This window comes from Neoarius graeffei, chromosome 1, assembly GCF_027579695.1.
Source record: "Neoarius graeffei isolate fNeoGra1 chromosome 1, fNeoGra1.pri, whole genome shotgun sequence".
NCBI classification, from domain to species: domain Eukaryota; kingdom Metazoa; phylum Chordata; class Actinopteri; order Siluriformes; family Ariidae; genus Neoarius; species Neoarius graeffei.
In genome coordinates this window covers 47,365,057-47,377,090 of record NC_083569.1, presented here as the reverse complement: position 1 = coordinate 47,377,090, position 12,034 = coordinate 47,365,057, and the positions used below count along the sequence as shown (strand labels likewise).

The 12,034-nt window shown below is 46.1% G+C and overlaps 1 protein-coding gene across 1 annotated transcript in view; it reads left to right on the top strand.

Annotated features, from left to right (window-relative positions):
- The first annotated feature begins 1,277 nt into the window (after positions 1-1,277).
- Positions 1,278-12,034, top strand: part of malrd1 (MAM and LDL receptor class A domain containing 1) — a 187,563-nt gene continuing 176,806 nt past the window's right edge. The window contains exon 1 of the mRNA XM_060932776.1: positions 1,278-1,443. Coding sequence (XP_060788759.1) covers positions 1,278-1,443 — 166 coding nt within the window. The remainder of the gene's footprint in view (positions 1,444-12,034) is intronic.

The window sequence follows — 12,034 nt, the reverse complement described above, 5'->3', positions numbered from 1 at the left end:
AGACTGAGACAAGACAGAGTAAAAATGTGGTCGATTCTGAGATGAGACCTTCAAAAAGTGGTCTTGACACAGGTCTCAATTACAACAACACTATTTGAGTCAAAGTCCCTTCCACACCAGAATCTGGTATTCCCAGGCAGTCTCCTATCCCAGCACTAACCAGCTCTTTTGAGGTGTATGGGTGTGGCGCCAACCTTCGTTTCGATAGCCCTCAGCCTCTCGCCTATACAGCTAGGGTAACCACGAGAGTTTGACTTCCCTACTTGCATCTGTATTGTAGCGTGCCTTGCCAGATGGCAGTAGGTACCATTTTTATGATGGTCTTTGGTATGACCCAACTGTAAGTAGAACTCACAATCTCCCGGTTGAGAGGCGGACACTAACCATGAGGCCAACTCGAGGTCTGCAACACTATTGCTAGGCATCAAATTCGTTTAAAACCCATTTTAGGATCTACTGAAAATTTATATAATCACATCAGTTTCTGCTTCAGTAAGTCACATACAATAAGTACAAAGATAGGTTTCACCTTAAAATGGCCTTAATTAGTCTATAAACAGATTAAAATGTGTTCCTATCATCACATATAATAAAAAGCCAGTGTACAATTAGAAGAGATATGATGCTTCTATCTTTTTTCCTTCCTATTTAAATTTGATTTATTATACACATTGTGCACATCAATTATACAGGATATGTGACAGCTACAATCACTGTTTTTGTCTCCTATGAAGGTTGTACAGTAATATAACCAACATGACTCTTATCCCAGTTAATACTGTGTCTGGATATCATCCTTTATCCACTGATTCTTTATAAATGTGATAATGCCTGAGAGAACATTACTAATCCAGCCATGGGCTAGCAAACTGAGCTAATGACACATAACACAATGTGGCTTGACTCGCCATTCATGTTTTCAATTCGACTACATTTAACTGAGTGGAAAGTGCATTGATGAAGTCCTACTCTGGTGTGCCTGCCATTTACATTACAGATTGTGTCCTGTACATTATCTGCAGCTAATGACTTCAGCGTTGACTTTAGTCTTCTTTGAAGTCATTGGCTGCAGATAAACATTGTTTTGTAACCGTCGTAAAAGTCATTTATGGCCTGTGGTTGGTTTGAGTAAGCTGTTGTCTCATTGTCAAATTCAGACTCGAGAATTTACACATTTCTTTCTGGATTAAGGAGTACTGTCTGTGTGTGAGACAGTTTTTGTTTTGAAGCTGAGTTTATGTATTCATATTTATGTGACCTGCCTGTCAGAAAGCCTAATGCAAGCACTTGTGTGGCCTTCTGTCTTGATATGGGCTGTGATGTGTGTGTCGGGTCAGCCATGCCAGCCTGAGGAGTTTGAATGCCTGACAGGGGAGTGTGTATCAGAGAAGTACGTATGTGACTTCAGTCAGGATTGTTTGGATGGCAGCGAAGAGACAAACTGTAAGTATTAAAGCTCAATACTATAATTTTATTCCTGTTTATTGGCTCAGTTCTTTGTTTTGATATGCTCTGTTACTTAAGACATTATCTGCTATTATTTGCAAACTGCTAGCCTAAAACATGAGCTGTTAAACTATTGGTATCAATATTTCATCATGTTTTGTCCTACTTTAATTCTGCCTGGGGATGTAACAACTGATAAATCAATTCCTTACTAGTCTCAAAGATTCTTCCATAAGAATATCTCACAACATTCAATCCTTATCTTTAATTGTTTGATAATTATCATCCCTCGATCGATATAATGTCAAATGTTTCAATCATGTCAATATTCAAGCGCTCTTCTCTGAACTATTAATTATGTTCAATGGAGTATATTGTGGACTGTATGAGATATATAGCTTAACATTATTCAAAATGTTAGCAGCTTCCTGTTTTAGCTCTTTGATAGGACAATATGCTTTTAAATGAGCTGTAATATGTAAACACCTCGGTTTATGGCACAGAAAAAGAGCAGATGTCATAAAACGGCACATCATTGGGGAAGCATAGAGATGACATGCCGCTTTGTTTTTATTACCACGTTTGGAGCCTCAGTTGTGCCTTTTGGAAAAGGAAACCTGGCTGGAATTATGTTTACACAACCTCATAAGTGTCTTCTAACAATTTTGATAAAGGGTTAGCTGTCAGTTTTAGCCAAAGCCCCAGTAAATGAAGATGTGACATCTGAGCCGTCCTGTTGTTGGACATTAACGTCTGTTCAAAGAGATACATTTTCATTAAGAGCAAGCCTTGTTGGTTTTCACTGTCAGCCTTGAAGTTTTTTTTATAAAACATAAACAATATACTTATCCAAAGCAATAAAACCTAAAATAAACTAGAGACCAGAGGTTTAAGTTGTGACACATGGAACGTGGGATGGATGCGTCACATGGTGAGTGGTAGTGCCAGTCTGGCGGAACATGGGTTGATTACCTTTTTCATGAGGAAGGGTCCTAGGTACCTGGGAGCCAGCTTGCAGGAGACAGTTCTGAGTGGCAGATGGCGTGTGGAGAGCATGACTTGTTGCCCCACCTGGTAAGTGGGCGCCTTAGAGCAGCATTTGTCGGCCTGCCTCTTGGATGCTAGGGCAGAGCGAATGAGTTTTCTCTGGGCCAATGCCCACATCCTCCTGCAGTGGCATATGAAGATCTGGGCAGAGGGTACAGTGACCTCCTCCTCTTGGTTGGGGGAAGAGTGGTGGTTGGTAACCTAGGGAGCACTGGAAGGGTGAAAGACCTGTGGCAGATGAAGGAAGAGTGTTATGAGCATACTCGATCCAGGGTAGGTACTTACTCCAAGAACTGGCATCCCTGGATGTCATGCACCTGAGTGCAACCTCCAAAGCCTGGTTCGCCCGTTCTGCCTGGCCATTGGTCTGTGGGTGGAAGCCTGAGGAGAGACTACAGGTGGCCCCAATGAGTTTGCAGAAAACCCTCCAGAATTGTGCAGTGAACTGAGAACCCCGGTCAGAAATAATGTCAGTGGGCAGTCCATGTAGATGGAAAATGTGCTGGATGAGTAGTTCAGCGGTTTCTTTGGCTGAGGGGAGTTTGGGCAGAGGGATGAACTGAACGGTCTTGGAGAAACGGTCAATGACAATAAGAATGCATGTGTTGCCACCTGAGTTGGGGAGTCCTGTGACGAAGTCCAGGGCAATGTGAGACCAAGGTCAATGTGGAGTCGGGAGGGGTCTTAGCAAGCCAGCAGGGGGTCAATTGGCTGTCTCGTTCCGGGAGCATGTGTCGCAGGCTGCCACAAACTCCTGGACATCCTCCTTGATGGATGGCCACCAAAAGCGCTGCTGGATGAGTGCCAGGGTTCGGGTGGCTCCCGGATAACAGGCCAGCTTGGAGCCATGACCCCACTGCAGCACCTGGGTTCGCACAGGACCGGGAACAAACAGATGGTTAAGAGGAATGTTGTTGGGGTTACCTTCACCGAGGTCCTGCTCCAGGGCCTTCTGCACAAGTGTCTCAACCTCTAGAATGGCAGTTCCCACCAGGCAGCATGGAAGAAGGATGGTCTTGGGTGGCTTGGACTCCTCTTGGTGGGAGGAGAACATCCTGGACAGGGCATCGGGTTTGCCGTTCTTGGAGCCTGGGCAGTAGGAAAGCTTGAAGTTGAACCGGGAGAAGAAGAGAGCCCAACGGGCTTAATGGGAATTAAGGCGTTTGGCTGACTTGAGGTACTCCAGATTCTTATGATCGGTCCAGATTAGAAAGGGGAACTCCGACCCCTCGAGCCAGTGCCTCCACTCCTCCAAGGCTAGTTTAACAGCCAGTAGTTCTCAGTCGCCAATGTCGTAATTCTGTTCAGCTGGGGATAGCCGGTGGGAGAAGGAGCATGGGTGGACCTTGTCATCACTGACCCTCTGGGAAAGTATAGCTCCGACCCCTGACTCGGAAGCATTGACCTCGACAATAAACTGCTTGGTTGGATCGGGTATGGTGATAATGGGTGCTGTGGTAAACCTGTGCTTGAGCACAGAAAAAGCTTTCTCTGCTTCCTCCCCCCACTTGAATTGGGTCTTGGTTGAGGTCAGGGCTGAGAGAGGACCGGCCACCGTGCTGAAGTTGCGAATGAAGTGCCTGTAGAAGTTGGTGAATCCTAGGAAGTGCTGGAGCTCTCATCTCAAAGATAGGGTGGGCCAATCGGCAACTGCCTCAAGCCTGAGGGGGTCCATCTGGATCCTTCCCGGGGAAATGAATCCCAGAAACGAGACAGAGCTCTGGTGAAATTCGCTCTTTTCTGCCTTGACGAACAACTTGTTCTCTAGCAGGCGCTGTTGGACCTGCCAGACGTGACCCCGATGTTCCTCCAGAGAGCGGGAGAAGATCAGGATGTCATCCAGGTACACGAAAACGAAGATATTTAGGAAGTCTCTTAAGACGTCGTTAACGAGTGCCTGGAAGACTGCAGGTGCGTTGGTCAGGCTGAAAGGGACCACGAGGTATTCGTAGTGACCAGTGGCGGTGTTAAAGGCTATCTTCCACACGTCCCCCTCCCTGATCCTGACGAGATGGTATGCGTTGCATAAATCTAGCTTGGTGAATACCTTGGCTCCCTGGATTAGTTCAAAGGCCATGGTCATGAGAGGTAGTGGGTAGCGGTTCTTGACCGTGATGGCGTTGAGACCCCGATAGTCAATGCAGGGGTGGAGTGACTTGTCCTTGTTTTCGACGAAGAACCCCACGCCTGCTGGGGAGGAGGAAGGGGGGATGATCCCTGCTGTCAGCGATTCGGTGATGTACTTTTCCATGGCTTGTCTTTCGGTGGGAGAAAGAGAGTAGAAGTGTCCCTTGGGTGGTGCTGTCCCAGGCAGGAGGGCAATACCACAGTCGTAGGGTCTGTGAGGAGGGAGGGACACTGCTTGGGTCTTACTGAAAACTAGCTTAAGGTCCAGATATTCCGGAGGCATGTGAGAGAGGTTGGGAAACTCGCTGGCTGAGGGCTGTAGTGGTTTGGCGGGAGGAAGAGCGGAGTTCAGACAGGAGGCCAGGCAGGAAGAACTCCAGCCCAGGATGGTGTTATTAGTCCAGTTAAGGTGGGGATTGTACTGTATTAACCATGGTAATCCTAGGACGATGGGTACATGGGGGTTGTTCATGACGTGAAGCTGGATGGTTTCTGAGTGGTTACCGGAAATCCTTAGGGTGAGTGGGATGGTAAGGTGGGTGATGCTGGTCAAGCCAGTGCCATTGAGTGTCAGGACAGTGAGAGGGACATCAAGAGCAAGTAGTGGGATTCCCAGACACTTGGCAGTGGCGGAGCAGATCAGGTTCCTGTCCGCCCCCGAGTCAACAAGGGCCTGGAGGTGGTGATACTGGTTGTCATGGATAATGATGACAGGAAGTAACAGATGATTAGCGGGTGACTGGTTCCGAGCGTTGCCCACCAGGGCCCCTTGATTCACTGGTGGGTTTGTCCTTTTAGCGGGCAGGCTCAGCAGATGTGTCCCAGCAGAAGCAGTAGAAGCAGGCCCCTGTGCTCCGCTGGCAATGTCGTTCCTCCGCTGACACCTGAACCCGGTCTACCTGCATGGGTTCGACGGACACGGCGGGAGGTGGAGAGGAGGTGAGTCTGGGGCGGTTCTTCTCTCTCCGCAGTTGCTGGATCTGAGCGTCAATGCGGTTGGCGAGGTCCATGAGGCTGGAGAGGTCTGACAGCAGTTCCCACGATACCAATTCATCCTTGATGGCATCGGACAAGCCAATGCCAAGACAAGACAAGCCAAGTAGATGCGTCGATCTGGGTGTTCTTGTTCCAACCACAAGAAGCTGCCAACATCCGGAACTCAATAGCATAATCCAAGGTAGACCGGGACCCTTGCTGCAGCTCTATGAGCTCTCTGGCCACCTCCCGGCCAGACAGAGAACAGTCTAAAGTTCGCCTCATCTCCTCGGAGGAATCCTTGAAACTGGAACAAAAGGATGCATTGGCATCCCAGACTGCTGTTCCCCACTCTCTGGCCTTGCCAGTGAGGAGAGTTATTGTATATGCTACCCGGGAGCGTTCTGTAGGGAAGGCCAGAGGTTGCAGCTCTAGGATTAATGAACATTGAGACAAAAACGATCTACAAGTACCTGGTTCTCCATTGTAGGGCTGAGGCACTGGAAGTCTCAGTTCGTGGAGAAAGGCGGTGGCAGGAGCTGAAGTAGGAGACGGCTGAGCAGGGGTAGGCACGGCTTGACAGTGCTGCATCTACATGGTGAGAAGGTTGAGTGCGTTGAACAGGGTGGCAAGGTTCTGGGTAATTTGTTGTAGGTCTTGTTGGTGGGTCCCGAGGAGAGTCCCTTGCTGCTGGATGGCCGTTCTCAGATGGGCGAGTTCCGCTGGATCCATCTTGGCCAGAACATACTGTTAGGGTGGGTGGAGGTATGGTGAAGTTAGGATCCACAAGCAGAACACAGACAGTAATCCAATAAATAATATGATTTAATTCAGGGAAGAAAGGGCATGGCAAAAAAGTAAACAAATGACAAAAAACAAATGGCAAAAATAGTCAGGACAAAATGAGACAAACAACTTGACAAAAACATGAGACAGGCAAAGACAAAAATGCTGGTGCAAAAAACCATGAACAAGAAAAGACCCTTAGTGCAAGAAACCATGAATCAGAAATAACCCTTAATGCAAAAAAAAAACCATGAACAAGAAAAAGTCACTAGAGAGAATAACCATGAACAGCAAGAGAGGCACAGAAACGGCTAAAGAAGCAAACAAGACATTCTGGCAAAGTCTGAGTCTGAGAACGGCTTATTTATACACAGCAGTGAAAACCAGGAAGTGAATACAGGTGAGAAGGAATTCCTGTCCCGGATCCAGATCGGCGCTGGTGTGAGAGATCCGTAATCTCCGGAGTGGATGTCCGGGGCAGAGCATGACAGCTAGGTCATTATCATCCCAGAAAAATACAGATGCAGCTGTAGGAATAGCATCCTTGATCAAGCTATACAACCCACCAATACAACCCTTCTGCTTGGTTGGAAAGAAACTCTCCAGCCACACTGGCCTTTTGCAGAGATTGTATGGACGCCCCTGCTTTAAATGCAGTACACATTAATACATTGTATACAGGGACGATACTTACACTGTGTCTCAAATAGTGCTTTTAGTATTGTAATAATAGTAAGCATTATTTAGCAACTCTATGTAAAACATCCAGTCTAGTTTAATGATGAAAGTTAAGCATTCTCTTAAATGACTGAATATGCAGGAAAAGGCGCAACAACAAATAGCTATTTCAGAACCCTGATTTGCAGTTTTATTTATTACTAGCAGGTTACCTGGCTTTGCCCAGGTTTTGCAAAATTCTGGGTTGCTCCCAGACTTCTATGTCAAATTTGGTGAAGATCTGTCAAGAAATTGTGATGCTAACCCAAGACAAACAAAAATCCAAATATCCACCACCCAGGGGCCCACCAGCGACCCCCACAGTCCAAAGGCATGCAGGTTAGGTTAATTGGTGGCTTTAACCCTTTGATGCAAAACATATGCACACCCCTTCTAATGCATAACATGGGTCAAAAATGACCTGCATTCATTTTCCAGGTTATTTCATGCTGACTGAGTTTTTCTTTGCTCTATCTTTTGAAATCAATTTATTTTATGATTGAATATTCCAAGTATTCTTTAAATATCTTGTTTTTAATTACCACAAATCATTACTTTAATTTTTTCTTTCCTACTTTATGAACAAAAATACTTTTTATATTACTACACATGGGTCATCCAAGTGTGATTTAAAATTAAATGTCTTAATACTATAATAATAATTTGTTTCAAGTAATTACTTTAGCAGTGAATGGGGCCAGTTATTTATTTATTAACTATGTAGTTATGTAATGAACAGTACCTATGTTCGCTAGTAAAGGAAAGTAATGCCTTCTAGGGGGTTGGAAGGAAACAGATTTAAGTCTGGGACCCCCCCAAGCCTACTAACTGGAACCTAGTTTACTAACCACAAAAGGGTATATTATAAAGGCTTTAGTGATTTTAAATTAAATGTCACAGTGACAACCTAAAGAATAGTGAACAAAATTCAGTGTCTGTATATGTGAGAGACTTAAGGTCAATTTATGCTGACAACCCAGTCCTTGCAGATGGCGTCGCAGATGGCATCTGTGAAGCCCCCCCCTTCGCAGATGCTCTGCGCGCACCTCCCAAAAATTGTGACCACCGCAGACAGCCTCGCAGACAGCGTCGCAGACAAGAGGGCTCTGATTGGTCCACTCTACATCCGCTGTACACGCATTTCCGCTTCCCTACTTTCCCGGTTTGTTTTGTTTTCACGACCGCCATTTTTAAAAACACGAGCAAAGATGGAGCAGCACGAAGAGCGGTTGATCGAGGAAGTGAGGAAGTACGTACATCTATACGACTCCAGTCCTAGTCATTATAAGTAACCGGAGGATAAACACTCCACTAACCACACCCACCAACTACTCCTAGCGATTTCGCGACTTCACACCCCCTTGCGTTGTGGTGGTGAATAACATCGCGCACGCCTATTACTCCCCGCTCAACGATAAATTACAACTGTCTGCGAAAAGCTATCTGCGAAAGCCTTGTTGCAAGAGCATGCAGAGGCCTTTACCCTGCACAGCCCTAAACCACAATGCCCTAGCAGTATCGGATGACACACCCCCTACTCCAGAGAAGTTATACACACACAATAATTACACCACTTGGGCAATACTCAAATTCAAAATGGATATTTAATAAGCGGAACTGTCTAATTAAGATAGAGAAATAGAAAGATAGAAAAAAATAAATTTAGAAAACAATATAATAAACTCCCCTTATCTGTTTGAATTTACTTTGTACTCACTGTTAACCCTAACCTGAGCGCTCAGTTATAACTAACATTACCTATCTTAATATTCAACCATTAAGTTTAGTTCAAAATGCATACAAAACTCAAAGGAAACTTACACAAGGAAGTTAGGAAGCTATAATGACAAACTTAAATTGAATGGCGCATAGCCTAAACCCAGGTATTCAATTCACCTCAGACCTTAATGGCAATGTTCAGTTCTTCTTCACGAGCAACAGTTGCACTCGCATGGCCAACAACAACAGTCTTTTGGTTTTAAAGCAAAATGGCTTTGCGCTGGTGAAAACGTCCTTCAAAAGTTCAATTGTTCAACGAAAAACTCCACCCACACATGCACAGGTGGATGGCTGAGCAGCAAACAAAATCCTTACTTTCAGTCCTCGTAGATAAAATAACAAATTAAACATGAATAATGTCCGTCTTCAACAACGCTAAGTGTGCGTCAAACAATTTAGATCAGGCGAGACAATAGCTGCAGTCTCGACTAGGCTGGGGCTAACAAATGGCACAAAATGGACAAGGAAATTGTCACTATGATCCCACAGGATTACTTCACCTCATTACCACCGGATCAGTCTCTGGTTGGCAGGGAACTACAAACTGCTTAGCGAGCGAAGTCTAGGCAAACGAACCCCTTCACGACTCTGAACCCCTCTCCTCGGCAGGTGTACCAACGCTTCTTGGCTACGCACTCCAAGGCACCTCTGGCAGTCACTAGTCGTTGCACAACTGGGTTTTTTAAGTTGCAGAAAACAAACGCTCCACTTCTGTCTTCACATACACTGTCGCACTCAACATTATCGCCACGCACCTTCTGCTCTACTTCCTGTTTTTCTTTTTGTGTCCCTTCTGGCTCTCATGCATCCGGTCACATTCCTACCTGCTGATTGGCTACTGGTTATGAATGCATTCGTATTAGGGATTCTTAATTTAAAAAACAAATTACAGAAAGAGGAAAAATACACGCACACCTCTTATATCTGCCACATTTCCCCCCTTCAAACCCTGCCATACCAGAGACTTCTCCTTAGGCACCAGAGACACTGTCAGAAAAGAATAGAGTTCAGATATTAACAGAAAACACAAGCATCGCATTACTCAATATACATACCCTCAGATTCTCAACTTTGGTAAATACTGAGCAGGATACAGTACATACTCCAAAAGGAAAAAAAAACAATTAAACACCACATTACAAGTTAGTTATCATGGTATCTCAAAGGTAGTTGCCCTCTAGTGCTTCTCTGGGGCCATGTCTCCCGAACTGGCTCATTATCTGTGTCTGAGTCATCTGCATCCTCCGACTGACCCTTAATAACCGAACCCTCCCCAGAACTAACATCAGAGTCTACTTTTCCCCCCTTATTAGGTACTTCATCTAACTCGGGCTCGAAGACAGTGTCTTGTTCAACTCCCACTTCCTCCCCTTGACCACCCCCCATACCTTCATTTGATGTGGGTGCATTTTGAGAAGTGTGTGGAATGTAAACTAGCTCCACATTGTCTGTGTCCGAACTGTGTGTAGCTCTCTCATGCCTAGGTGCAACTGCCCGCCTAGTAGGTGTCTGAAAGGTGCAATGCTTCATTTGATTTCAATGTACTACTTTGGGTGCCCCCCCAGCTTCTGGTTTGACAAGTGCTGTGCATGATGTCCGGTCGTACAACCGCTTACGTCGCCATGAGGCCTCCTGGGCGGCACCTCGAGCTGCCTCTGCTGCTACCTTCAACCTCTCATGATGGTCAAGGACCCAATCATCAAGATTGTCAACATCACTGTGCTCCAGGTCTCTCCCCCCCCAAGATATCCTGAGGCAGTCTCGCATCCCTCCCAAAAAGAAGGTAGAACGGGGAGTATCCTGTGGAGGAGTGGACGTGGCTATTATAAGCCATTACTAGCTCAGGAAGCTACTTCTTCCAATTCCGTTTCCTCTCCGGTGCCAGCGTTCTAAGCATGTCGTGCATTGTTCTATTGAATCGCTCACATTGAACGTTGCCCTCAGGGTGGTATGGGCTTGTACGACTCTTGGAAATGCCATAGAGGTGACATAGCTCTTTCACGACACTGGCTTCAAAACTGCGGCCCTGATCAGAGTGCAGCCTGGAGGGACAGCCATAATACACAAACCAGTGCTTGACTATTGCCTTAGCTGTAGTTTTTGCAGCTTGGTCTTTAGTGGGTACCGCAATTGTAAAACGTGTAAACATGTCAGTTAAAACTAAAGCATTCTCATAACCCCCCACTGACATCTCCAATCGGGTGTAATCCATGGCCAACACCTCCAGAGGTGCCATCACATTAGTACAGGTCATTGGGGCTCAGGTTTTTGGAAATATGTCTTTTGCCAGTGCGCAACGTTTACACTGTTTCACCCAATCTTGTACATCACGGCTCATTGAGGGCCAGTAGTAACTTCGTCTCATTCGTGCCAAGGTACCTCTCTCACCAAAATGGTCCCCATGCTCATGTTCCATGCTGAACACATGTCTCCGCAGAGTTTCGGGTAACACGAGCTGGTGTAGTTCTTCCCCGTCTCTGGGGTCACAAATTGCACAGAATAGAACACCATGACGGATTCTCAGGCGGTCCCATTGTGAGGCCAGTTGCTTCAATTCAGGAGTCATTTCTCCTAGCTGACTTTTAGTGGGCTGGGACATACTCTTTGCGTACTTAGCCATGAGACCCACAACAGGGTCGTTCACCTGAAGTTGCTGAAGTTTGTCCCAGCTATGCCCATGAACTTTTGCTGTGACAGCAGCTTGGCGGGACACCTGTCCAGGCCACAAACAGACTCATACTTCATCAGCCTGAATAATCAAGAAATCTTTCTCAGTATCAGCGACCTCAGGCTCCTGTGGTTGAGGGAGCCACGACAACACATCTGCATTTGTGTTCTCCCTCCCTGGCTTATAATGTACTTCAAAATCATACTCAGCCAATTGAGCGACCCACCTCTGTTCCACCGTGCCGAGGTTAGCGGTCTTCAGGTAGCATAAGGGGTTATGGTCAGTCACCACAGTAAATCTGGAGTACATGAGGAAGTCCCTAAACTTTTCAGTTATTGCCTATTTGAGGGCTAATAGCTCAAGTTTAAATGCACTATAATTTTTGTCATTTCGCTCGGAACCCCTCAGACCCCGGCTGGTGAACACGATAACCCGCTCTACCCCCTCCTGGCGTTGGCTGAGTACTGCCCCCAACCCGAGCATACTCCC